Source organism: Coffea arabica, chromosome 2c, assembly GCF_036785885.1.
Source record: "Coffea arabica cultivar ET-39 chromosome 2c, Coffea Arabica ET-39 HiFi, whole genome shotgun sequence".
Classification (NCBI taxonomy): Eukaryota; Viridiplantae; Streptophyta; class Magnoliopsida; order Gentianales; family Rubiaceae; genus Coffea; species Coffea arabica.
The window spans coordinates 60044789-60071280 of record NC_092312.1 but is presented as its reverse complement, the minus strand read 5'-3'; the positions used below and the strand labels follow the sequence as shown (position 1 = coordinate 60071280).

At 33.9% G+C, this 26492-nt stretch overlaps 3 protein-coding genes and 1 long non-coding RNA gene across 8 annotated transcripts; all 4 read left to right on the top strand.

The window, feature by feature from the left end:
• The first annotated feature begins 866 nt into the window (after nt 1-866).
• Nucleotides 867-1763, top strand: LOC113724454 (uncharacterized). The gene has a single exon (XM_027247356.1). It carries the CDS (start codon nt 867-869, stop codon nt 1761-1763), a length of 897 nt encoding a protein of 298 aa, XP_027103157.1.
• Nucleotides 1764-9364: 7601 nt separating this feature from the next.
• Nucleotides 9365-11333, top strand: LOC140035364 (uncharacterized). Its single transcript, XM_072076057.1, has 6 exons — nt 9365-9692; nt 9760-9979; nt 10068-10160; nt 10285-10386; nt 10474-10826; nt 11183-11333. The coding sequence occupies exons 1-5, from the start codon at nt 9550-9552 to the stop codon at nt 10807-10809; spliced, it is 894 nt and encodes a 297-aa protein (XP_071932158.1). The 5' UTR covers nt 9365-9549; the 3' UTR covers nt 10810-10826; nt 11183-11333.
• Nucleotides 11334-11468: 135 nt separating this feature from the next.
• LOC113727393 (uncharacterized) lies at nt 11469-15798 on the top strand. Its single transcript, XR_003457799.2, has 4 exons — nt 11469-12101; nt 14377-14708; nt 15114-15213; nt 15356-15798. It is a non-coding gene; the product is annotated as an uncharacterized lncRNA (long non-coding RNA).
• Nucleotides 15799-18150: 2352 nt separating this feature from the next.
• LOC113727391 (uncharacterized) lies at nt 18151-26143 on the top strand. 5 transcript variants are annotated; one of them, XM_027251529.2, is made up of 8 exons: nt 18151-18519; nt 18674-19291; nt 19578-19696; nt 19793-19869; nt 20660-20732; nt 22576-22666; nt 22749-22811; nt 25281-26143. In XM_027251529.2, the coding sequence occupies exons 1-8, from the start codon at nt 18448-18450 to the stop codon at nt 25971-25973; spliced, it is 1806 nt and encodes a 601-aa protein (XP_027107330.1). In that variant the 5' UTR covers nt 18151-18447; the 3' UTR covers nt 25974-26143. The 5 variants fall into 5 exon arrangements, with proteins under 5 accessions (XP_027107330.1, XP_027107333.1, XP_027107329.1 ...); XM_027251528.2 differs by having other exon boundaries at nt 18152-18519; nt 18671-19291; XM_027251531.2 differs by having other exon boundaries at nt 18155-18519; nt 18671-19291; nt 19590-19696.
• The last annotated feature ends 349 nt before the right edge of the window (nt 26144-26492 follow it).

The window sequence follows — 26492 nt, the reverse complement described above, 5'->3', positions numbered from 1 at the left end:
ACGATTGGTCATGAACTACTTTCTTGAAGTGATTTCATTGCTCTGTTTTTCCTCTGTTTCTAGCTGTGTTTCCAACAACTTCTTTGGAACTCTCTAGTTTTTACAGCTTGTGTTTCTGTCGGTAGGTTTCCATGACTAGTTGCAGACGTAGCTTCTTCTCACAATCCAAAGCCCCAAAATCCAAACACCAATAATAATGACTTTCCATCATTCATAATTTGCCCTCATCTTGGGTCCATAGCTAACAACTCACCGTACCATATGCACTTTTTTTCATACATCTTGCATGTGAATAAAGACATCTCTGTCGGTTTGTATTGATTTTTGCACAGTTAATAGGAAAGTAGTTTCATTTTGTTTATGATGAGATGTCTGGATTATTCTTTGAGAGTTTTTTTTTTCAATTCTTTGAGAGATTTATGTTGGCTTTGTTCCCAAAACATCACAAATATATAATTGGTTTCATTTTTTTTCTAAAAAGTAATAAAAGGACCCATTCCAATGCTCTCAAGGCTTAGTACAATTATTGTTAATCAACATTTTATTCAATGACTAGGGACATTGGATGCAGGAAGCATAAAGAGTTCAAGTTCTAGCATTTTATTAATCTTCTTGAGCGGTCCTTCATGGTAAGTGCATTACAGTCCTCAAGTTTGATTTTTATTTGAAGTGAAACTGCCATTATTTGGATCTAACTTGTGATATTGTGAATGCATATGCTTTTGTTTTTTATGGACATATTATGCTTTATTTAACTAGTTCTTTATAATTATCATCTTTTTGAATTTCAGTGCTATTTTTCCAACACAATTCCTCTGGGAAGGCTTGTCATCTAAACTTGCACCTTGGTATAGCATGTAGTTCATATGATAGGAGGAAAACTGGATAAGGGTTGGATGTTCCTGGCTGATAGATGGTGTGATGAATATAGGAATGGACTAGAGAAATTTTTGACAATGGCAAAACAGCACAAAGGTGATAAACCAAAGATTAGATGTCCATGCAGAAAATGCAGAAATGTGAAGTACTACTCTGTTCATGTTGTTGAGAGTCATCTGCTGTATAAGGGGATGGATAGTACTTATACATATTGGAAATTTCATGGGGAAACTCTACCTAATGAAAATTCAAATGTTCATTCATGTTGTGATAATGAGCATGAAATTAATGCTAACAATGCAGAAGTAAATGATGACGAAATGCAAGAAATTTTAGAAGACATCTATTGGGGGACCTTTAATGAAGAAGAATTAAATGGTGGGAGTAATAAGGAGGTTTCTTCTAGAAAAGAAGATGAGTTAGAAAAATTTGATAGATTATTTAAAGATGCTAAGCGGGCCTTATATCCTAGCTGCAAAAAGTATTCAATATTACTTTTTGTTGTAAAATTGCTACACTTGAAGGTACTCAATCGATGGAGTAATAAATCTTTTACCATGCTTCTTCAACTATTGAAGGACTCCTACCCCGATGATAACTTACTTCCATCCTCTTACTATGATTCAAGAAAGTTATTGGGGGGCATTGGGTTGCGATGTGACCTGATTCATGCATGCAAGAATGACTGTGTTCTCTTTTGGAAGGAATATGAAGGATTGGATCATTGTCCAAAATGTTTTCAATCTAGATGGAAAATAAATGATGGCAAAAGTAAAAAAATTCCTCAGAAGATTCTTCGCTACTTTCCTTTGAAACCAAGACTGCAGAGACTATTTATGTCAAGAAAAATAGCATCTTATATGAGATGGCACAAGGAAAAATGAGTTGAAGAAATAGGGGTCTTAAGTCATCCAGCAGATGGTGAATCATGGAAAGAGTTTGATAAGAAATTTCCATGGTTTGCTGAAGATGCTTGAAATGTTCGTCTTGCATTGTCAAGTGATGGTTTCAACCCTTTCAATAATATGTGTAACTCCTATAGTATGTGGCCAGTGGTGCTCATAAACTATAATATGCCACCATGGGTATCAAAAAGGGAGCCTTATTTCTTCTTGTCACTACTTATTCCAGGTCGTCGGTCACCGGGAAAGGATATTGACGTGTTTTTGCAACCTTTGATTGATAAACTGTTAGAATTGTTCAAAGGGGTTTGGACATATGATTCTGTGACTGAACAATGCTTCCTTCTACATGCAGCACTTATGTGGACTATAAATGACTTTCCGGCTTATGGGGACTTATCTGGTTGGGTGACCAAGGGAAAAATGGCATGCCCTTGCTGCAATGATGAAACGGACTATCAGTCATTGAGAAACAAGATTGGTTACTTGGGCCACCGTCGCTTTTTGCCTGATAATCATGTGTGGCGAAATAATGGCAAAAAATTTAATGGTAGGGTAGAGAGAAGGTTGAAACCACGGGAATTGTCAGGTGAAGAAATTCTTGAACAATTACAAGTTGTTGAGGGTGTAACACTTGGAAAAAAATCCAAATACTAAGAAAAGGAAGCGCAGTCTTGAAGAAAGAAACTGGACTAAGAAGAGCATATTTTACCAATTACCATATTGGAAAGATATTCTACTAAAACACAACATCGATGTTATGCACACTGCTAAGAATTGGTGTGATAATATTATGGGGACTTTGCTTAACTTAGAAAACAAGTCAAAGGATACAGATAAAGCTCGGCGGGATTTGGAGGACATGGACATTCGGCATGAGCTACACTTACATCGAAGAAATGGCAAGCTTGAAAAGCCACAAGCATGCTATAATCTGTTACCAAAAGAGCGACAAGGTTTTTGTGAATTTTTGAGTTCAGTGAAGTATCCTGATAGCTATGCAGCTAACATATCAAGATGTGTCAACATAAAAGATGGTAAGATATCAGGATTAAAGAGCCATGATTGTCACATTCTTTTGCAACGAATGCTTCCTGTCGGATTGCGCGGATTCTTGTCAACAGATATGTATACTTTAATATGTGAAGTAGCCAAGTTCTTTCAAGATCTGTGTTCAAAAAAGCTTAGATTGGAAGAGATTGAGAAATTAGAAAAGAACATAGTAATGATATTGTGCAAGTTGGAAATGATCTTTCCACCAGCTTTTTTCGATATTATGATCCATTTAGCTGTTCACTTACCCCGTGAAGCCAAACTTGGAGGGCCTGTCCAACATAGGTGGATGTACCCTTTTGAAAGGTAAGTATGATTCTTCTTAATATGACTTCCTAAAAATATATTAGCTAAGTTAGATCACTAACTGCTATATATGCTTATAACAGTTTTTTTACACATTTAGGTACCTAGGAAGTCTCAAAGGAACTGTGAAAAACAAAGCCTATCCAGAGGGTTCAATTGCAGAAACATATATTGTCAATGAAAGTTTAACTTTCTGCTCCTTATATCTTGATGGAATTGAGACAAAATTCAATCGATCGGATAGGTATTATGATGGAGAAAATCCTGCTCATGACAGGTTATCCATATTTTCCCATAAAATTCGTCCAATTGGAGCGCCTCTAGGTGCCACTTTGACTAGGGATCAATATAATTTGGTCCATTGGTATGTTCTTGACAATTGTGATGAATTGCGACCATTTTTGCTGTAAGTAAATCTTTTTACCAATAATTTAGTTGAGCAATTTGAGAAATGCAGTTTCTAATTATGCACTATGAACAGTGAGCATGAGGAAGAGCTAAAAAGAAGAAATCCATCAAACCTCTTTGAGAGACAGAAAGTTGAATTTCCATTATGGTTTAGAAAAAAAGTAAGCTATGCTCTTCTTATTAATAAGGAGAAGATTGCTTTAAGACTAAAATTTTGATGTTCACTAACTGTTATTTATGCAGATGAAGAACTTGCATGATCAAGGAGACTGTCAAGCGAATAAAGATCTATATTCACTTGCAATGGGGCCAGATATTCGTACCACCGTGTATCCCGGTTGTATAGTCAATGGAGTTAAGTTCCTAACTAAGGAGCGTGATAGTCGTCAAAAGACACAAAATAGTGGTATACGTACTGAGGGAGAGCACAATAATGAAATTATAGACTTCTATGGAATTGTTAAAGAAGTCATGCAGCTAAGATATAGGGGGAACTACCAAGTTCTTTTATTTGGGTGTGAATGGTTTGATTCTAGGACAGCTCGCTGTGATAAGTATTTCACAAGTGTTAATTTTGGGAAAAAATGGTATGCAAATGATCCTTATGTTCTTGCTACTCAGGCCACCCAAGTTTTCTATGTTAAGGACACAAAATTGGGTGGAGATTGGCATGTAGCTCTTGTTGCAGATCACAGACATATATGGGATCCATCACTTTTCCAACCCACTGATGAAAATGATCCTGAAGATGCATTTGGTAATCATGAAGCATACCAACAGAATGAGTGTTCAGAAATCATGTTTGAAGTTCAAGACTATGAAGCATTTTCATTGGACAGAACTGATGTTGACCCAGAAACCATTGATTTAGAGGATAATGCACCGAGTGACGAAGCTGAGAATGAGTTGGATGATTTCATTAATGATGAGATGATTGATGAAGAGTCAAGAAGCACAAGAGAAAGTGAAGAAGAACCTTACTTGAGCTTTAGTTCTGACAGTGACATAGAGTGACTTATGACATTTTTTTGTAAAAATGAAGTGTATCTGTACCACTCTTGTTTCATGAAAAAGATCTATTTTGTGTATTACAATAATTATCAGTTGCTTTTTGTGTCCTTTTTGTTATGAAACAATTAAAAGTATGGATGTCCCTTTGTATTCCCAAGAGGATTAATTCTTGATTTTATGATTACATTATGTATAGAAGTTACAATTCATAAATCTATTCATGTAGTGAAGAAACCGTTTCATAAGTTTCTTCATATTATTGTAGTAGTGGGTGTTTAATAGGATTTATGTACCTTTGATCTTGTAGTACCTATATATAGAGGTACATTGACACCCTTTGTAGGACTTTTGTATCTTGTTGAAATATAAGGATATCATTCTCCTTTCTCTATTCCTTTCTCTAATACTTCTTCAATTCCTATTGTAGTATTTCATTTTATTAGTTTTATAACACGTTATCAGTACGAGTCTCTATTTTTGAGTAAAAGGTGAAAACGGAGCCTCTACCGTGAACAAAAGTGAAACACAAGGTTTTGCCAAAATTCTGCCCATATTTCTTCAAGTAACTTTTGAGGTAAATCTCTGACCCATAAACTTATGTGAATTTCTTATGGCTAACATTTAAATTATCGCAAAAAATACAAGTGCCTATTGCTGAGCAATCATTAAACACAAATATATACTGTTTGACATCTTTGAGGTAATATTTCTCCCTTTAATTCTACTTATTTATCTTTAGAATTATTTGTTATAAATACTTATATTCTGATGCAATGAATTTTGGAGATACTATTATAGAAAATCAATTATATTTGAGGATCTACTTGTCCTTTGAAATATTTAAAGAAAAAGATTCGATCACCTGAAGATGGTCGTTCTTTAATGAAAATATTTTGCCACCAGAAAATGGTCATTATTTCAAAATCTGATATGATAAATTTACTTATGGCTGCAAGTACACAATTTTACTATGTTTAGAATTATTTCTTAATTGAAAATGATATTCTCCACTATTGGTTTCTCGAATATGCTCCTGTAGTAGCAATATTAAGAGAAATTTGAGAAGTATTCTGTACTTATTGCATGCTAGTTCTAGTCCATTCCCATAAGTGAATGCGACTAAATTTCAATTTATTAGTTATGGTTGTTGCCATGATTATGAGTTTGGTAAATATATATTTTACCATGACAAGAGAAAAAGTTACCACTTGAAGTGGGATAATAATGATAAGAACACGAAAATAAAGGTCCTAAAGATAAATGTCCCGAAGTACATTTGACGAATCAAAATTATAATAGCATTTTTACATGGCCAATTTCTTTAAACACCCTGAAGGTGTATGATGATTGATTTAATTAGTTTTTCTTCCTGAAGAAGAAATAGATGTTAAACATTTGGGATCAAAGAATTATCGTGATGATATTTGTCCCATAAGAATTATGGTGATAATGATATGTGTCTCATTAATAAGTGTTACTATATACACTATTTTTCAAAAAAAGAGACAAACACAATTAGTGTTAGTGCTTAAGTGATTGAAAGCTCCAGAAGAGCCACTACTATATTTCTCCCTATAGGAAAAAAGTTTATCATGAATAAAGTACTACTTTTTACCATGTCTCGAAAAATTTATTGAATTTGAATATCCGTTGAAATGGATATCAAATTGAGACATTAAATGAGACAATAATAAAGATCATATTTAGAAATCAAGTGAGATAAAGGTTAATTATATTATAATAATCATTCGAGGGAGAAAAGGTTATCGATATAGTTGTCTTCATTCTCATTTATAATCATCAATTGCAGTAAACCAGAAGTTTACTGATCCCAATGGATATATGATTTGACAAAAGTGAGAATATTTGAGAGCCGACAAGTATTTATACATACCCCCTTTATATTATATATGGCTCCAAAAGAAATTTAGAATTTATGTTGGGTATGAATCACTTTTTACGATTAAATATCGTAAAATATTTGATGAATGATCTATTAAATGATTTATTTATTCTGATGAGTTACGATTCCTGACATTAGGGGGAGGAAGAAATCAACCGAAAGGAAATCACCTGAAAAATTGGATTTTCTCGATTCTCATACAAAATAATGTGAACTGAAAGTTCAAGAAATTATTCATTTGCAGAAAATTGCAAACCAGTTGTCAGATATATATCGACTCCTGAAGAGTTATTAAATCAACTATTCCTGCAGAAAATACTTTGATAAAAATTGATGTCCCTGAAGGACATGCATAAGTGTTACAAATAAATTTAAGGCCGGCCTACCTAAATAAGGTATAAATTGATTTCAAATATCTCCGGAGATTAAATGTCATGACAAAATTCAACCTCTTGAAGAGGTTGCTCCTGAAGAGCCAATTTCTGAAGAGAATGAAATCATAAAAAAATTTAATTGGAGCCTAATAAAATGTAGCACTTGATATTATAGAAGTTGATGAGGATCATGAATCTAGATCGGTTGATGAATGTCGGTATAGAAATGATTGGAAAAATGGAAAGATGCGATTCAATTTGAATTGGACTCACTGGCTACAAGAAAAGTTTTTGGACTTGTAGTCCAAACACCTAAAGGTGTAAAACTAGTAGTTCAAGGATTTTCACAAAGGCCTGAATTTGATTATAATGAAACGTATTCACCTGTAGTGGATGCTATCACATTTAGATATCTTGTGAGTTTTGCAGTACATGAAAAACTAGAGATGTGTTTAATGGACGTTGTTACTGCATACTTATATGAAAATCTTGAAAATGATATTTATATGAGAATTCCCGAAGGATTCAACATGCCTGAAGCATGCAAATCAAATTCTAAAGATATTTATTCTATTAAATTACAAAGGTCTCTGTATGGGTCAAACAATCTAGACGTATGTGGTATAACCGCCTCAATGAATGTCTAACTAAAGAAGGTTATACCAATGATCCAATATGTTCACGTGTTTTTATCAAGAAAAATGGATCAAATTTTGTAATAATTGTAGTATATGTTGATGATCTAAATTTGATTGGAACTCCTGAAGAGATTCAAATTAATGTTGAATATTTGAGAAAAGAATTTGAGATCAAAGATTTTGGAAAGACAAAATTCTGCCTTGGTTTACAAATTGAGCATTTGAAATGTAGAATTTTTGTCCACCAAACTGCATATACCCGGAAGATATTAAAGCGATTTTATATGGATAAGACACATATATTAAGTATTCCAATGATCGTCAGATCATTAGATCCTAATAAAGATCCTTTTAGATCGTGAGAGGAAGATGAAGAGATACTTGGTCCTGAAGTACCATATCTCAGTGCAATTGGCAAAGAATATTGGAATGCGACGATTAAAAGATCTCAAATGATGTTTGCATCAGGGGGAGAAATTAATACACAAGAATAGTGTACTCTTTTTCCTTCACTAGGGTTTTTGTCCCGATGGGTTTTTCCCTGGTAAGGTTTTAACGAGGCATATTCTTTATGTAATGGACATCCAAGGGGGAGTGTTATGAAACAATTAAAAGTATGGATGTCCCTTTGTATTCCCAAGATGATTAATTCTTAATTTTATGATTATATTATGTATAGAAGTTACAATTCATAAATCTATTCATGTAGTGGAGAAACCGTTTCATAAGTTTCTTCATATTATTGTAGTAGTGAGTGTTTAATAGGCTTTATGTACCTTTGATCTTGTAGTACCTATATATAGAGGTACATTGACACCCTTTGTAGGACTTTTGTATCTTGTTGAAATATAAGGATATCATTCTCCTTTCTCTATTCTTTTCTCTAATACTTCTTCAATTCCTATTGTAGTATTTCATTTTATTAGTTTTATAACACTTTTATGATAGTTAAAAGTTATTTTGATTCGCATGTTGGGTGCATCCTTTATACTTGTAATCTTATTTGAGATACTAATAGTGGTCTAATATAGATGCCAGGCAATGCGTTACGGGCAAGACAATTTGAAAAAGTTGCAGCAAGCAAACAATCTAATCCGGCATCTAATGCACCAAAGGTTTGCACTGGGGATCAGCTGATGCAAAAGTCTGTCACGGTGAGAACTAAAACCTTTCCTACAATTGCTTAGATTTACTCACATTAGTGTAATAAATTTAATATGTTGTTTTTGTGTCTATAAAGCAGGTAGCTCCGAGAGAAACAAACTCTAACCACATCCCTCATGGAACATCAAACATGGAACCAGTCATGAATCTTTTCATAGACATGGAATCTGCTATAGTAAGTTTTTCATTTAATGCCTGTATGTTAAGCAATTAAGATTGTTATTCTATTACTGAAGATCATAGCTAATGATATTATATCTCATCCTAGGTGGGGGCTAGAGTTTTGCAATCTCAGCAAGTAACAAACAAGCCTCCAATTCAATCCTTCAGGACTTTCCAAAATTGCCTAGTTGGTGTAATCTTCTCCACCTACTAATCTTTTTGCCTCTCAAAATTGCCTAGTTGGTGTAATGTTGCATTTATATTCATAATGTCAATATGATTATTTCGGCTAAGTTACATTTTTTTTTGCAAAGACCTCTGTTCATAGCTGACATGATCATTTGTTTGTTTGACAAAAGGAGCTATCAGCTAATGAAATTGAAGCACAAAATGAGTCTGCTAACCACAATGCAGCTTCAAGAGTGGCAAATCAAATTACTCAATCAACAAATAATGAACATAATACAGATCAGGTCCATAATGCATCCAATTCAACAGGAACAAATGCAGGTGATTTTAACCTTGTTGATATTATAAATATGTCCTAGTTTTGTAGATGTTAGCAGATAGTATTATCCTAAACTGCTGCAAAATTTCAATTTCTACATACTCACCTTGTTCTTAGCTTTGTTAGCCCCTAGAAAGCGTGGACCCAATCGAAATATTAGGCTTGAGAAAGAAGTAAGGGCAAGAAGGGAGCAAGATCTAGAAGGTGAAAAAATACAGACCACCAATATTAATACCTGAAGATGAGAATGCACCTGTTGGTGAATAGAGTGCATGCTTTGCAAGAGAGCTCGGTCTTATCCTTAGGCAAGATGCACCAGTACGAGTACAGAATTGGACAGCCATGGACAAGTCAGCCAAGGAGGATCTTTATGAACGTGCAGTGGTATGATACATTTAATTCATTTCGTATCATTTACAAATTTCTAAACTTATTTTTGTAAATTTTACAGGACACATTTAATTTGGACTGGACAAAGCCGCATGTTCAAGATGCTGTTAAGAATCAATTTGGACGACTGTATGGAAATTTTAGGAACAAATGTCATCAACACTACAAAAAGTATGGGGGGAGGTGCAAATGGAAGGGCCAATCCTCCTGTCCACTTTCTTGAGAGAAGGGATGATTGGGTTTGGATCTGTGACAATATCTTTGACAATGAGGATTGGAAGGTAAGTAAATATCTATACATTAATTTTTGTTAAAATGATTCATGCATAGAGAATTAAGTTCTTGACAAGATCATACCTTGTATATTAGACTCGTTCAAGAACTAATGCACTAAATCGTGCAAATCTGGAGTATGTGCACAAGCTGGGATCTAAGTCTTTTCTACAAAAACGTCATGAAATGGTAAACTCGCATCCTATATTACCAATTTGCTGTGACTATGGGGGGTGGTCAGAAGTTCTTAAATCCAGTCAAAATGAAAAGTTTCAAACATATTTGTGCATTCATATGTTGCCTATTTTGTCAGACCAATCCAGAGACAAATGAGAAACCCAGTCTTATTGATTTGTTTGATATCGCATACAGAAATAGAAAAGGATGGTCCTCTCATCTTGCTGAAGAAAGGCATGTAAGTCATGCATATCAAACAAATTTGTCAATAAAAAATATTTTAAGTTGAGAGCTTATACTATGGTACAAATTTTATATCTTGCAGCAAGAAATGATTAATTTGAAAAATCAACTTATTTCTGAAAATGAGCCGCCAAAGTCTGAGGTTGAGATAATTGAACAAGTTTGTCAAAAAAAGTCAGGTTATATCTGTGGGAAACCTCGTGGAGTTAGACCACCATCTCGAAGGCAATATAGTAGGGGAACCAATGGCAGCAATGATAGACAAATGGAGAGCATCGTTGCTGAGCAAAAGTCACAACTGGAGGCTGCACATTCTAAAATTGAGGAACAACAAGCTCAACTTCAGCACCTACAAGAGTCAATAGATTGGTTGATGGCAGAAGTGAAAAACAGGACTGTAGCTAATGCCAATAGCTAATTTTATAAATTAGCAAGGTAAGATATTCTAAATTTTGAATCCTGATTAGTAGCTAAAATATTTAGTTGTATTATCATTCTTTCAAACAATTTAGTTTATGAGGTCACCAATTTGTGCTTCTGTGTGATGATGTTAGTACGAATCTCAATTAATATGAATGCATAGAGTCAGTTCTCTATTATTTCTGGTAATACACTGTGACAAAATGATGAATGGATGTGATGCAAGCTATATGTGATTTTGGAAAGCAATATATGGGTAGCCAAATACATTGGAAGTTTTAGTGCTAAGAAATGCAGTTGAGGCACAATGGTTTTAGTAAAAAATTTCATTATGTTTGGAAAATCTCTTATATTAAATATTTGTTTTGCAGGTTTATTTTGGAGATTTTGGATGGAAATAGGCTGTGCAATCTAGAAGGAGCCATTTGAGCTTGAATTGTTTTTGTAGTTTGGCTTGTTTTGGATGTGGTAGATGATAAAATATTTTGAAGCCATGCTTATTTTTGTTTAAAAGGTATAATGGTATGTGTTTTACTTGCTCTATGTGGCAATTTGTTTTCTTGACAAAAGTCCTGTAATTCAATTCTAAAAATGCTTGCAGTTAATTTTTTGCTTGAATTTAGCTTGTTAATATGTGATTTTTCTAGTGCAGGTTAACATTGCGAATTTGGAGATAGGTTGCAATCTGGAAGGCACCGTGAAAGTGTTTAAAATGTTTAGGTGGCTTGTTTGGGATGTAATAGGTGACAAGACCTTTTGGAAGCTCAAGTTTGTTTTAAACGGTGGTTATAAACTCTAGTTATTTTGGAAAGGCACAATTGCTGTTCATGTATTTTTCAAGTAATGACTTCAACTTTTGGTCATGCATAGGTGCTGAATTATGATTAAATGTCACACGTCCCTTTTTCCATCCTAGTTTATGCTTGTTGCTTTTTTTAGTTTCAATTTGCCGTGTAATGAAAGTGGGAAAGTCTAAGAGAGAAATGGGCAATTTTCTTAGCCCATAGAATAAATCTCTCATGAGATTTCATAACCCTCAGTGCTGTCAATATGAAATCCCAAGTAACTGTGCCATATCAGAAGATTTGACTGGCTTTGCACGAAACCTTCCACTCCCTTTGGAAAATGCATATAGAGAGATGGATATAATTTACCGGGAGATTTTCATTACTGCATATGGAATTCATCAAGAGCTTAAAAATGGTCATCAACCAGACAAGATTGTTTATTGATCATTCTGCACAGGTCTTGGGAAAGCTCTGCTTTCAACGATTAGGTGCAGAAATTTTGGTAAAGTTTTTCTTTTTATCTCATTAATCTTCTTGGTTGGGTATTTGTTGTATATTGAACATCTGGAGCTTGGAGCACTAGATTTAGTTAATTTGCTGCAAAAATTTTGGGGCTTCTATCTTTAGAAGTAATGCAAAATAATAAAGGTTTATTATATCCCACCAGTTATTTGATAAATTGCCTCTTTCAAACTAAGTTCAAGGGAATTAAGTCCTTTGAGAACTAGCATCATTGTTTGGTCTCAGACATAGAACTTGGAGATTCATATAGACTAAATACTTTAAATCAAGCGTATTTATGGTTTTGAATTTTATATCTACCAGCCAAACAATGCAGGCATGGAAAGAGTGTTACACATGGTTCATTAGCTTTCACAACTCTGTCAAAGAACTTCAAATTTCATGAAATGGTTGTTATGTACTTCCTTTGTCCGTAGTTGTTATCATATTTTTACTTTATTGATGTTCTAAAATAAGAGTCGCTATTTCAAATTAAATACATACTTTTCAATTTTGCCATTTGATTTTTTTTTTTAATTTCAATACACTTCTATTAAAACAATATTTTGAATTCAAAGGATATATATGTAATTCATCAATGCCACCTTATCTAAATATAATGATTAATACTCACTGAAACTTCTAAAGTACTTTATTTTAATCAATTTTGTAATTAAGGAGAGATTAAGCCTATTACACAATACTTTTTTCTTAATAAATAAATTACATACTTTCGTAACAATTCAAGAATAAATTGATAGGCACTGTGAAGCGCTTGTTACACAAAATTCTTTTTTTAAACTATGATTAAATTTTCATCATAAAAATATGAGTTTAGAAAAATAACACATATATTTAAAGTCACATTTGTTATGTTGGTATTAGAATAATAAAAATGGAGCGGTTTACAATTATTAATACTCAATGAAACTTCTAAAGTACATTATTTCAATCAATTTTGTATTTGACTAGAGATTAAACCCATTACACTAGACTTTTTTCTTAATAAATGAATTACATACTTTTGTAACAATTCAAGAATAAGTGGATAGGCATTGTGAAGCACTTGTTACAGAAATTCCTTTTTATAAACTATGATTAAAATTTCATCATAGAAATATGAGTTTAGCAAAATAACACATATAGTTTAAAGTCACATTTGTTATGTTTGTATTAGAATAATAAAAATGGAGCGGTTTACAATTATTAATACTCAATGAAACTTCCAAAGTACATTATTTCGATCAATTTTGTAATTGATGAGAGATTAAACCTATTACACAAGACTTTTTTCTTAATAAATGCATTACATACTTTTGTAACAATTCAAGAATAAATGGATAGGCATTTTGAAGCACTTGTTACACGAAACACATATAGTTCAAAGTCACATTGTTATGTTGGCATTAGAATAATAAAAATGGAGTGGTTTACAATTATTAATACTCAATGAAACTTCTAAAGTACATTATTTCAATCAATTTTGTAATTGAGGAGAGATTAAGCCTATTACACAAGACTTTTTTTTTCTTAATAAAAGAATTACATATTTTTATAACAATTCAAAAAAAATGGATAGGCAATCTAAAGCGCTTGTTACACAAAATTCTTTTTAATAAATTATGATCAAAAGTTCATCATAGAAATATGTGTTTAGCAAAATAACACATAGTTCAAAGTCACAATACAAATAGATTTAAAAGTTGAGGAACTGGAATTACAAGTAATTTACTATAATTTCATAGATTATAGTACATCTATACCAATTTTATTCTTTATCCTCGTATTTAAGACTTTAGAACAATTAAATTAAATCATCTAATTATTAACACTTATAAGTGTTTTATACAGTTACTTGAAAAAAAACTCATATATGAAATACATAAGATTTTTTGAATTATGGAAATGGACATGTATTAGCACAAATATAATATAAATATTTATTGACTAGCACATTTGAAGGCATTCCTCTCATGCTATTTTACACGTAGTTAAGTTCTTTGAAGTTTAGCAAAAATATAAGAGTGAGGAATAATTTCAAGAAATGGCAATTACATATCATACAACAAACCTTTATTTGAAAATTAAATGCAAATTTATCAAACTTAGTTAATTTGATTAGCTATATATTGAGAATATTTTCATTAGTTTCATTTTCTCATACATGATCTCTTTCAATTTTTATATACTTCTAACACTCAATATTCATTCTATATAATATACTCCGATTCTTAGAAACTTTAACTACAACACTTAAAACATCATTAATGTTTCAGAATTTTGGACGCGCGCTTTATTCCCTCCAAGAATTTATTTTTCCCGCAACATCCTTCCGGCAAAATTTGAAGGCTCATTACAGCAGAGGGATAATACTATTATATATATACATAGAAAGGCCGGTCCTCACTTATCTCTCTCAATTGATCAAGCACGCATATGTTCTTCTCTCAAAGGCCAAGATTGGTGGTTTTTAGTCCAAAATGGAAGAACAGATGCGGGAATTGCTAAACGTGAAGGAGACCTCTGAGGAATTGCTAAAAAATGAAGGCCCACCTCCTGTCTATCTCCTAAGAATTGCAAAACGTGAAGGAGCTTAAGTTTTATTGCTGTAAGAAAACCTCAGAGCAACTTCAATACTTCATCCATTTGCTTCAAATACTGTTAGATCTATAGTTTGGTGCCATTTCGTGAATCTTCATATCCTTCTTGTGCATTCTTATTACCATTATTGTGTTAGATTTCTAAGATTGCACTATTTTCCTCACAATTTTAGGAAAATTGAGTTCCAACCATTCTCTAGACTCTGTGAAGGTAAATTATGTGGGTTTGTGCTTAATTTCAAAGATTGTATTTTTCGATTGGTTGTGGTTTACGCTAACAACCTCTGATTTTCATCTTGTTTTCTGGTTGGTTGAGGTTAACTTCTCTGCTTTTCCTAGTTGGTTTAAGCCCCTGTTTTCATATGCAATCAGTAAAATTTCTCCATCTAATCTAATCTTCCCTTTTTGTACAGCTTCATCAAGTGAGATTTAAAGAGGGGCAGTGCTGATATGGAGCCATATCAAGTTAGTTCAATGCCTTCTTTTGAACTTACCTACAAGTGTAAAGAACAGGTCAGCCTCTGTTTACATACTAAAAAGTTAGTTCCTGGTTGGTTGAGGTTAACTTCTCCGTTTTTCCTCGTTTGTTTAAACCTGTTTTCATATGCAATCAGTAAAATTTCTCCATCTAATCTAATCTTCCCTTTTTGTGCAGCTTCATCAAGTGAGATTTAAAGAGGGGCAATGCTGATATGGAGCCACATCAGGTTAGTTCGATTGAATGCCTTCTTCTGAACTTACCTACAAGTGTAAGGAACAGGTCAGCCTCTGTATACAAACTAAGTGTCAGAGGCAAGAGGACTTGGGGGTGATTTCAGGATTCATGGAATCACAATACCGGCTTGCAATTTACTGAAGTTGAAGTTGCAGTTCCATTCTACTAATTTCTACATTTGTACTAAACTCTATTCCAACATGGGTCGTTTGGGTTTAGGTGCTTTTTGTGCACTTATTGTAAAACCTGATTTCAGGTATTAATATTTTGTTTCTTTTGGATATATTCTCATTGATAGTTGACAATTTTGGATTGCCAATTGGTTTCAAGCACTTCCTATTGTATGGCTCAAGATATTGAAAAAGCCGGATGTTGATGTATTACTCTGCTAGCAATTATTTTTAGCTAACCAAAGCTTTTGTATGTTCTTTATCGAATGTTTAGCAAAAGGGAGTTGTTGGGACCAGGTGATATTCCATAAAACTATCAAATACCAGGGCTTATGAGTTTAAATTTGATGAGCATCTATGTTGGTGATGTTCATAAAAAAAATTCCAAACAATTTGATACTTATAAGAAACTCGAAAATGTACAACAGACATGAGAAGCCAAATTTAAGCTATTTGCAGCTAAATTTTCTAACAAAACCACTCCATAATTGGCTCAGGGAATTAAGATTAGCATATTAAAATGGGATTAAGAAATGTTCACAACAGCATTGGAGGGGAACATTTTCCCACCGAATAGTTAGGCAAGAATCAACTATCGCTTGTTAGAGAGGAAACTTTCCTGGCCAAAAATGTTTTACTGGTATGGGGGATTGCAGATTTGTCAAAAAGCTCCTTGCCAATTCTATATTATTGGTGAGGATGCACTATTTCCTCACAAAACAGCTTGAATATTTGCAAGGAACCACTGGTTTTTGTGGGGAGTTTTTGACTTTAGTGGAGAGGAAAGTTTTTCTTGCCATAGCATTCGAGCAATTAGCGAGGAGGTCTGCCCTTGCTATTGATTTGTTCCATTAGTGAGAAAGGCAGCAGCATTCACGCTAATAACTTTTAGCGACGAGCATCTAGCGAGAAACTCGGCGAGGAAGCATTTTCCTTGCTAAAATTAATTGGCGAGGAAGTCAAAACTTTTGGCGAGAACTTTTGTTCCTTGCCAAATCCCTTTTTTGTTGTAGTGCTAATACTCCTTTAATACACTTGTCCAATATGCAAGTCTCACATCTATCTTCGTATTTTTATTTATTTATTATATTTTTATTTTTCAAAATCAATTTAGGTAAACAAGAATGTTAATTCCTAAAGGCAATTGTATTGCAAAATTTTCATTTATTTTAAAGAAATTGAATCTAAGAAGATTAAAAACAAATTTTTTTGAATTTTTGTGAGAATTTTCCTTTTTAGAAATTTAATGCAAAAATATCTTAAAATAAAAATGATGAACCTAATTTATAAAAATAAGCAAAAATAAACATTAACTATCATTTAATCAATTAAAATAAAATAAAAAAAGAATAAAAAATAAAACTAAAATTGAATTAAATAAAAATTAAAATTTTGATGTCTACACAAGTCTTCTACCCTTCCAACCTTATGCCAAGGTTGATGGCTACTCCAAGATGTCTCCTTTCTTTTTCCCACAACTAAGCAAGATGGAAGCTAGTTTGGATGAAATTTTCTTCTCCTTTTCCTCCTCAATTTCAGCCCCCCACTCTCTCTCTCCCTTGTGTGTTTTTGTTTTCTTTTTTACAAGACAAGAAATGGAAATGATAAGGTCAACTTAGCCCTTGAAGTCTTTAACTAATAACTCTTGGTTCCAGTGATAACACTTGTCAAGTTTTTCCTTAATGTTTTCATTTAGCTTATATTCTCTCCAATTGCACTATACTCCTTTTCTCCCACTAAATTCTTCACACATTCCACTAAAAATCGTTACAATCTCGCTAATACCATGAAACTTAACATGTACCGAAGTATAAAAGATAAACTCTTGACACAATCATCAAGTATTCAAGAAATTAGGGCAAGTGAATGAAATCAAAAGAAGTATAAATTAACTTATTCCGAAATAAGGGAAATTATAAGAAAAATATAAAATAAAATTTTCGAGTCCTCACAAAGGGGACAATTTTTCAATACGACGGAAAACATGACACGAATTTAATACAAAATGAATAGATTTTGGTTGAGCTTTCAGAGGTTCGGATCAGAATCGGATTGAACCTGATGAACCAGAAAAGAAAATAGGTCGAATTTAGATCACCCACGGGTTGACTAGATAACTCGTTTATGAATTAAAAAGAATTTAATAAATATAAAATATGTTATCTAACTAAACTAAATTATTCTTATTTTCCCAATGGCATTAATCACTTAATCCTAAATGAATTTGTTTAACTTATGTGAAGTTAAAATTATTATGTTTGGACAAATAATGTATTATATTATTTTCTACTTTTTTAGTGTGTTAATTTATTTTAAATCTAGTTTGTGATAAAACACTTTTACAGTGTTTTAATTTATTTCAAATCTGTTGTGAGATTGTTTTATTAAGATTTTTATTATTTGATTATGTAATTAGTCTTGTGCAGAATTGATTCTATTATAAATTATAATAATAAATTAATAAATTAAAATTATGTTTGAAATCATATCAGGTCATTCGGATGACCCACCAACCCGCCGACTCCAAAACTTGTCAGGTATCCTGATCCGTCATAGTTTGGCAGGACGCCTTCAGGTACACAGATTTTCTGTTATATACTTATATTTGAGTCTCAACTCTGACCGTCAATCCGTTTTTCACCCGATTGCCACATCCCCACCAGAGGAACCGAGGTCCCTTAAAGCCCTTGTATGGCTTAAACCCTTCGAGTCCGTGGTGCTCCACCGCTCTTACCCTGTGAGAAAAGTCTCTACACTCTTTTCTAGTTGAATCATGCAAAATCAGTAGTAATCTTTCCCCATAAACCTCCAAAATCAGAATTGTTCTTTTATTGGCCTAATTGATCACTTAATCAATCACCAATGTTTCCTTTCTTCAACCACTTCCCTTTCCAGCCCAATGCTAATGCCAACCCTCCTTCGGCTGCTCAACAGGTCTTTCCCCTATCTATCTCTCTCTGCAGCTGATTATTTCTATTGTTTATGTTTCTGTTTGTGAATTTATCTGCTCTAATTTTTTATATGCCTTTTATTCTTGTAATATTGTGTGGGCTATTCTTGAAATTGTTGAAAAAATGTTTATCAGCAGGTTTTGGGTAACAACCCCGGTAATTTTGCCCCAAACCCTGTTCAAATTCAGCCACAAATGGGGTTAATCAACCCTCAAGCAAGCATCCCATTCAGCAATCCAAGTGCCCATTTTGGTCCTAACCAAATTATGAATTTTCCCGTTGCTATGAACCAAATGAATAATAGGAGCAGTTCTCAATCATGGCCTCAAATTTTTGGTCAGAATCTTAATTTGGGCTTCCCAAACCAAATGCATCCAGATATGAATCGAATTTTCCAACTGCAAATGTCAAATTTCAGCGCTCAAGCTGTACCTGTCAACCTTAGTCTTGCTCAAAATTCTGCGTTTATTGCGAACACCCAGCCTTCCGATCTTAATCTTTCTCAGAATCTTGCCTTTGTTGGGAATACCCGGCCTGCTGGAATTGGTCTTCCTCAAAATATTGCCTTTGCGGCGAATTCCCAGCTGGGCTTTGTGGGTTCTGGTGGTGTTGTGCAACAGATGGCGAACTCTAATAATGGGACACATAATGCTACTCAGCAATTGCAAGGGATTTCAGGTTCAGTGCAGGGCTTTGGTCGCACTCCTCCCTCCCAAAATCAGACAATTTTCCACTCTCAGCCTTCAAAATTTCAGGTCCATTGAGTTTTCTGCACGTGAAAGTTGTATATAGTAGGTGTAGTGCATATAATTTGTGATTACCATGTACGACCTGCTATTTTCCATGTTGCTTGATCTTTTGTCCTTCCACTGTTGTATTAGGTCCCTATGAATTATGATTACTAAATGAGAAAATCATAGTGAGCTTGTATTAGCACTTCGTTTCAAGCACCAGCATATAGAGGAATGGTCTATACGGAAATAGCTCATTTTGCAGAGTTATTTACTGATACTTTTTAACTCTACTGATCTTAATTATCAGAAGCATTTGCAGGGTGACCTCAAAAATGGAATGGGGACTTGTATGATGAGGAAAAATGGAAAAAGTCCTCTCCACAAGAATTGTAAGAGGAATTCAAAACATGAATCACCACGAAATGGGTATGCTGGTCTGTACTCTTTATCTCTTTATTCTGTTATCGTCAGGGAATTTATTAGTTCTAAAGCTGTTCTTTTCTTCGATGTAATTCTTTCCAGATTTCTGAAGCCCAAGTTCGATAGAATGCAAAATGCTAAAAGAAACTTCAATTGCCCTGATATATGGTTAAGAAGAGGTTTTGTTTTATGATCCTTATTTGGCTGAAAGTAGATATACTCTCTTGCATGCTATCATAAGTGCAAGAATTCTGTTGTCTGTGGTGAAGAAGAGGTTTTGTTTTATGATCTTTATTTGGCTGAAAGTAGATATACTCTCTTGCATGCTATCACAAGTGCAAGAATTCTGTTGTCTGCTTTTTCACATTTACAGCTTCGCTTCATGTGATGAATAAATTGTTCACAAGAGATTTTAACTAACAGAATTATCATTATTTGAATGTTGTCTTCTCTCTGTATAGTAAACAAATTGAAAATTTTTGCTTGGAGAATCCTTTGCACTCCAATTTGCATTTTTTCTTTTTTTTTTTTCCTGTTTACACTATATGGGGATCTTACTCATGTGCACATATCACTGGTATTACAGATACTGAGTTATCTATCGTTTTGTGGATTCGCTTTCCTTTTTCCTCACCTATATAGTTGTTACCTTCCTTGGTCTTGTTGAGTCATCCTACAGAGTGGTAGAATATTCTCTGCTACTTCTGCCTAGCCTGTTCTCATTTGATAAAATGTATCCCTAACTTTTCCTGTTCAAGTGTGATAATGATTCTCAAAATTGATAATCTGTATCTGTGTTGTATGCATGTCAGTTACTCATTATGGTACATAGGCCATTAGCTACATCTGTGGTTAATCTTTTTATCTTGCACGATTTGCTAGCTGATAGTGGAAGTTTTTTCTCCCATTAACTACTTTTTTCCTATGGCTTCCTGATTGTTCTCTGCTTTGTATTTTCTTCATGTATAGGAAATGGGAATGCTGGGGAAAGACATATCTCTGCTGTAAATTCTTCCATCCAAGCTCAAGTTAATAAAAAGAGGTAAATGTGGTTCATTTTCTTATACATTGACAAGAAGAGATTCCAGATGCTAGTTTAGATTGAGAAACTTTATTATTTGACTTCATTTTAGGAGTCTTAATGTTTTGTTGTCTTAGAGGAGTTGATATGACTGCGATCTTTCTTAAGCAGAAAAAACCCATGATTTGACCTAAAGAATTTACCATGTCATGCTGTAACCAGAGTAAAATTGTTCTTTTTTTTTTCCCCATCCTTTGTGGATGAGTGTCATATGCTTGGGGTGTAATTTTTTTCCCCTTCTTTGAAAGGTGATTAGTTTCTTGTAAATGTTTGCTTGTACTTAGTTTGGCTTCAAGCTCTAGAGGTCTCGACTTGGATATCAGAAAATATCAAGTAATTTTTGTAGGGATGATTTAGGTTATAGAGGGTAGTCTGTTCACCAAAAGAACCTAGCTCTACCTCGATTGGAGTGTAGTGGTAGAGAAGGTTGATAGGAGGCTGAAGCTTGGAAAGGAACTGTGAACATGAAATATTCACCATGTTGGAGGACTACATCCAGTAAAGTCTTTCAGCATTTTAGTTTTGCATAAGCATGTGATCAAAGGAACTTACAAATTAACGATGTTCAATCTGACTGGAAGTAGAAAGTTTTATTTGATTTGAGTGGAGAGTGGTCACTGCCTCTTACACTTGTAGGGGGCTGGTGTTGAAATCAGATTTTTCCTGGCAAATAACATATCATTATAAAGAAGACCCAAGAGTTAGAGGTCCTAGGCACAAATCCCCCTTCCCCATCCCTGCTTCTTAAATCCAATCCCTCCCCTTCTTTGAAAAGTAAATGAATGAAAATTAAATAAAAGGAAGACCATAAGCAAGCTGGGAATGCTGTTGATTAGCACCTAGTGGAGGATAGGAGTGGGAGTCTGTATTAATGCAGAGAACACACTATGGCATTAGAAAAGAATAAATTTTATCTACTTACCCTATTAAGCATGTATTATTTTTTCTCTAGATTGGTGAACGATTTACCAAAAACAGAAGGAAAAAAAAAGGGAGAGATTCTGGAGTGTAAGTTGAAAGAGAGACTGCCTTAGCTGTACTTGTAGACGCTAAAATTTTTTGAGAGAGGGAAAAATGCGTACTACTAGAAGAAAAAGAAATTTGTTTCCTCAATAGTTATCTTGCACTTATGAGTTAATTCTGCCTAGACCAAAGGCCTTTCAAAACTCTACACTGAAAATTGATGACCTTTATTTTGTTCCAGTAATTTGTTTATCTAAGCACGATGTATTGGTAGCAGTAAACTTGAGAATTTTCTTTGCTAGTTTGCTTACTTGCTATATTTTGACTCATTTAATAGGAGATGAACATCTGGATCTTGATAAGTTTAATCACTCTTTTGGTATCAGTAACGTCATAGATGTGTCAAATGTCAAGAACATTTGTGGTAAATCTGAGCATTTCGTGATTACCTTTTTTCTCTTTCTTGTTATCAACATATTTTGATGCAAAAATACATGTATTTTGCAAATGTAGCCCCCCCCCCCCCCCACACAAAACCAAAAACAAAAAAGCTCAAAAGTTAGCTTCACCCACCTTCACTTGTTTTTGTGATTGACAATGTCTTATTTCTTCTCTCTTTTTTCTCTTTTGATCCTTTATTGATATTTTTTTGCCAGCTCTGTAGGAAGGGGGGGGGGGGGGGTTGTTGGGTTGTGCTCTGCACTATATGTATCAGTAGTCTACATCTTTCTTAACGTTGTTCGTCCTCTATAGTTTCAGTAAGTCTCTGCTATTAAGTTTCCAATTCCAACATGTTAAATTTCCACTATCCTTTGTATGACTATTTTCTTCCCTACTGCAGACCAATGTCTTTGACCTACTCTGAAAAAGAAATCCAGGACTGGCGTGAAGAAAGGAAGAAAAATTACCCATCAAAAGCAAATACGGAGAAGGTTTATTTCTATGTGAATTTTTGCATCACTTGACTTTTACCTTTGGAGGATTGTATATGAGAGCAAACTTGGATTGTTGCAGAAGTTAATGGAAAAGCTGACAAAGCCAGAAGTCAGTGACAAGGTTGCCAAACTGCGGCGCCAGGTAACACAATTTTTTTTTTTCAAGTTCCTCTATAACATGAAAGCTATTGGAGGATATCTTGGAGAACCGTTAACCCATGAACAATCATTAATCCTCTACAACAGTATCTTTTCTATGTTCAATACTAGTCCTACTTCTCTTCTAGTTACGACTTCTCTTCTAGTTACGACTATAAAATTTGCTAGTTAATGAATTCTAAACTGAATGATAGAAGATCCTGCAAATTAATATAGTATGAAACCCAAAAAATTGGTGCACAGATGCATGTAATATATAAGTCAATGATCAGTTTTGTACTTTCAAAAAGAGATTGTGAAGTTGATGTGCCCAGCAAAGTTATGGAACTTGCAATTTGAAATTCAGATCACACAGAGCCAAAAATATTTGTTTGTGTCTCAAGTATCTATCTTGAGATTCCTTGTCTTTCCCAGTCAAGAACTACAGAACATGGAAGTGGAATTAATGACCATCAAGATTATGATGTAAGTAGCACCTAGGCAGATAATATGGGACAAATTTGTTCATCTTCTAGTTATTCTGTGACCTTTTGGCTTGGAGATTTATTTGGAATAATTGATACAACGCGCAGTTATAGGTAAGGTAAACCCTATTTTGAAGTTAAATGCCCAATATTTTGGAGTTATTTATTGCCCTCTATCTGGGTTTGGACCATCTTTCTTAACTTCCATACCTATATAATTGCAGTAAGTTGATTATTCAGGCATAGGCATATTATGTTGCTGTACCAAGACCATTCTTAGGCAGCAGTGCCAACCAAGTTATGATTTTATTATTAATGCTGTTTCTGCAGAAAGTATGTGGATAACAACTATTTTGCCAATTTTGTGAAGCAGCTGTTTCCAATTATGAGAGGGATTAGAAGAAATACATTGGTTGTGTAGATAGTAAAAGTTCATTGTATTCACAGCTCCACTCGTTTCACCGAATTTATATTTTCTATTATGTCTAGTAGTTATATACAACAGTGTTAGCTGCTAATTTATTTCAAGTGTTTGGCTGAACTACATGATTTGGTCATAGCATAAAGCTAAATAATGACAGTAACGTAATTATGCAGTCACAATCTCGTAGTTTAACTATTGTATTTTTCTTCTTGCATAATCAAATGCTCTATTGATTTTCTAGGATTTTAGATGTATCTTTCCTTAGGCGAATCATGAAATTGCATGTTACTCTCCGCAATGTTACGGGACTATAGACTTCATTTTATCTTAATTCTGAGTCCAAATAAAATTAGAAATCAGCTCTTCCTGGTTTTGAAATCGATGAAATAGAGCTTAATACTCGTGCAAAATGTGAACCCTGAATATTTGATTATCAGTCTCATCACATATGCAGACTACAGACCGGTGGGCTTCTCTATGTTATTAAAGCCTGGTGCTTGAGCTCTCTTAAAGGAAAAATATAGAAATACATTTCAATTCAATACAAATGTTTGTGATGCATCTTTCCTGTGTTGGCAACTAAAAACTTGATACTGGTGCTTCAGTTTCCTTTGCGCCTTTTTTCCTTCTCCTTTGTGGTTTTTAATATCCTTGCTATCAGCCTTTTACTTGCTCAAGTCAAAATCTGCTTTCCTTGCTTTTTGAGTAATTCACCACGTAATAGTTAGCCACCTTCACTTGTAAAATGCTAGCTTTATTGTGTATTCCCCACCATTAGTGAACCTCATTTTGCGCTTCAGAAGCTTTAAATATATCCAGTGTCTGTTGCTTGGATCTTAAAGATTCAGAGTTTTTCGTTCATCCTTCCCTTTGTCAGTTAGTTAAGAATCTTAATACAATCCCAACTAATAACTGAGCTGTGAGTTAAAAGGTACCCTAGGACAGGGAATGCAGTTTATTCTATCTTAATGATTTTTAGCATGTATTCTTTAATTTCGAGTGTCAAGGGTATGTACTAGCTGGAGTAGGTTCCTGGCTTCTGCAGTAGATACATGAAATATTTATATCTAATAGTGTCAGAAATTAGGCTTTTCTGTTGGATTCAAACTTTATTTGTTCAAGTCAATTTTTGCTTCGAATTGGTTTTAGCCTTTAGTTTCCTTTCAAGTGTTCATGCTTTCTTAGCTCTCCAAAACCTATATATGAATAAGAATAGCTTCCTTTTTTCTTTTTGGGTGCTAAGAGTAGCTTCCTGTCTGCTGTTTTTCTTGGTAAGAATAGCTTCCTGTGAAGTTGGACGAATTGAAATTTAATGCTACTGGCAAGAAAATAACAGCGTAATATCTTAATGCACGTTTGGCTCTTCCTGTGCTTGCTTCTTCTTGCTCATCTCCTTTCCTCAGATTTTCTGAACTTTCAGAAGGAAAAAATCTGAAATGCTGACATAGCTACAATCTCCTCTTGCTGCATCATTCACCTGTTTTTCATGATTACTATTTCTTCAAAGAAAATTATTCTTTTCAATTATCTGATGTTCTATTTGTCATCAATCTTTTTCTAACAGCAACTCAAAGAGATTTTGGCAAAGCAGGCTGAGTTAGGTTGTGAAGTAGCTGAAATACCATCATCCTATTTGTCAGATTCAGAGCAACAAGTGCATGAAAGCAAAGAAAGCACAAGGACTTTCAGCAAGAAGAGAAATTTCCAGAACAAGTTCAACAAAAGAGGAAGATTTAATCAAAATGACTGCTTCTCTAAAATGGAAGCTGTTGCAAACCATGATTCATTTAATGCAAATAACCACAATGGTCGCTTGGTCAAGCAAAGATTGGCAAATGATAACTTGATTAGCCACCGTTCAGCAAGTAAAAGGGAGCCTACACTATTGCGGAAGCTTCTCGGTTCAGAAATTAGGAGGGATAGGCACCACCTATTCCAAGTTTTCAGGTTCATGGTAATTAACTCTTTCTTTGATGATTGGCCTGAAAAGCCTTTGGAATTTCCTGTGGTGATGGTCAGGGAAATAGCAGATGAGGATGAACTCTATGAGGGGAACCTTGTGAAGGAAAGGAAAGATGGTAGTGAAGGCATTCTGGGGAAAACTGAAGAATCAACTTCCAGCGATGATCTTAATGATGACAACCCCACAGGAAAGGGAAAGCCTACAGGGTTGCTCGAGGTAGTTAATTCTGGTCAGGTGACGGGCTGTTTGGGAGGAGGAGAAGCTCAAGAAGAGGAAGGAGAAATAATTGACTAATTTCTCTTTTTTATTTCTTGATGTGTCATTTGAAATATCTCATGTATATGGTGGTTTTCTATTGTTTAATTTTGCCTCAAGGAGTTGAATTTGATTTTGATTTCAATGCAAGGCAATATGAACAACAAACAGCTATGAGAAATCTAAAGTATTACTTTACTTTTCTCTAATTTCTCTCTACTCTTCTCAGAGGGTTTTTCATCACCATGGTCTCTCCCATAGATTTCATTTTATTTATGTTTCTAATAAAATTTCTCCGAAGTTGTCTAGTTCTCTATTTCTTTTGGGGATTTCTAGTGAGAATTTTTTCTTTTTTTTTTTGTTGATAGATTTAAATTTATTTGAGATTTGATTGTCAAATTAGATTTTTTTTTTATCTCAAGACTATTTTGATAGATCTCATCATCATTATTGGTGTTTAAAATAGTTGATTAGTAGATCTGGTAATTGCAACATGTATAGAAAGTAGTTATAGTAATTTATCATGATCATTACGAGATAATTTAAAAATTTCTTGTA

Coding starts and splice junctions, on each gene's coding strand:
- LOC113727391 (XM_027251528.2), top strand. CDS start 18,448: ATGTTTCCTTTCTTCAACCACTTCCCTTTCCAGCCCAATGCTAATGCC. Junction 19,292..19,577: donor CTCAGCCTTCAAAATTTCAG/GTCCATTGAGTT, acceptor CTTAATTATCAG/AAGCATTTGCAGGGTGACCT. Junction 22,812..25,280: donor TTGCCAAACTGCGGCGCCAG/GTAACACAATTT, acceptor TTTTTCTAACAG/CAACTCAAAGAGATTTTGGC.
- LOC113724454 (XM_027247356.1), top strand. CDS start 867: ATGATAGGAGGAAAACTGGATAAGGGTTGGATGTTCCTGGCTGATAGA.
- LOC140035364 (XM_072076057.1), top strand. CDS start 9,550: ATGAGAATGCACCTGTTGGTGAATAGAGTGCATGCTTTGCAAGAGAGC. Junction 9,980..10,067: donor TTGACAATGAGGATTGGAAG/GTAAGTAAATAT, acceptor CTTGTATATTAG/ACTCGTTCAAGAACTAATGC. Junction 10,387..10,473: donor ATCTTGCTGAAGAAAGGCAT/GTAAGTCATGCA, acceptor TATATCTTGCAG/CAAGAAATGATTAATTTGAA.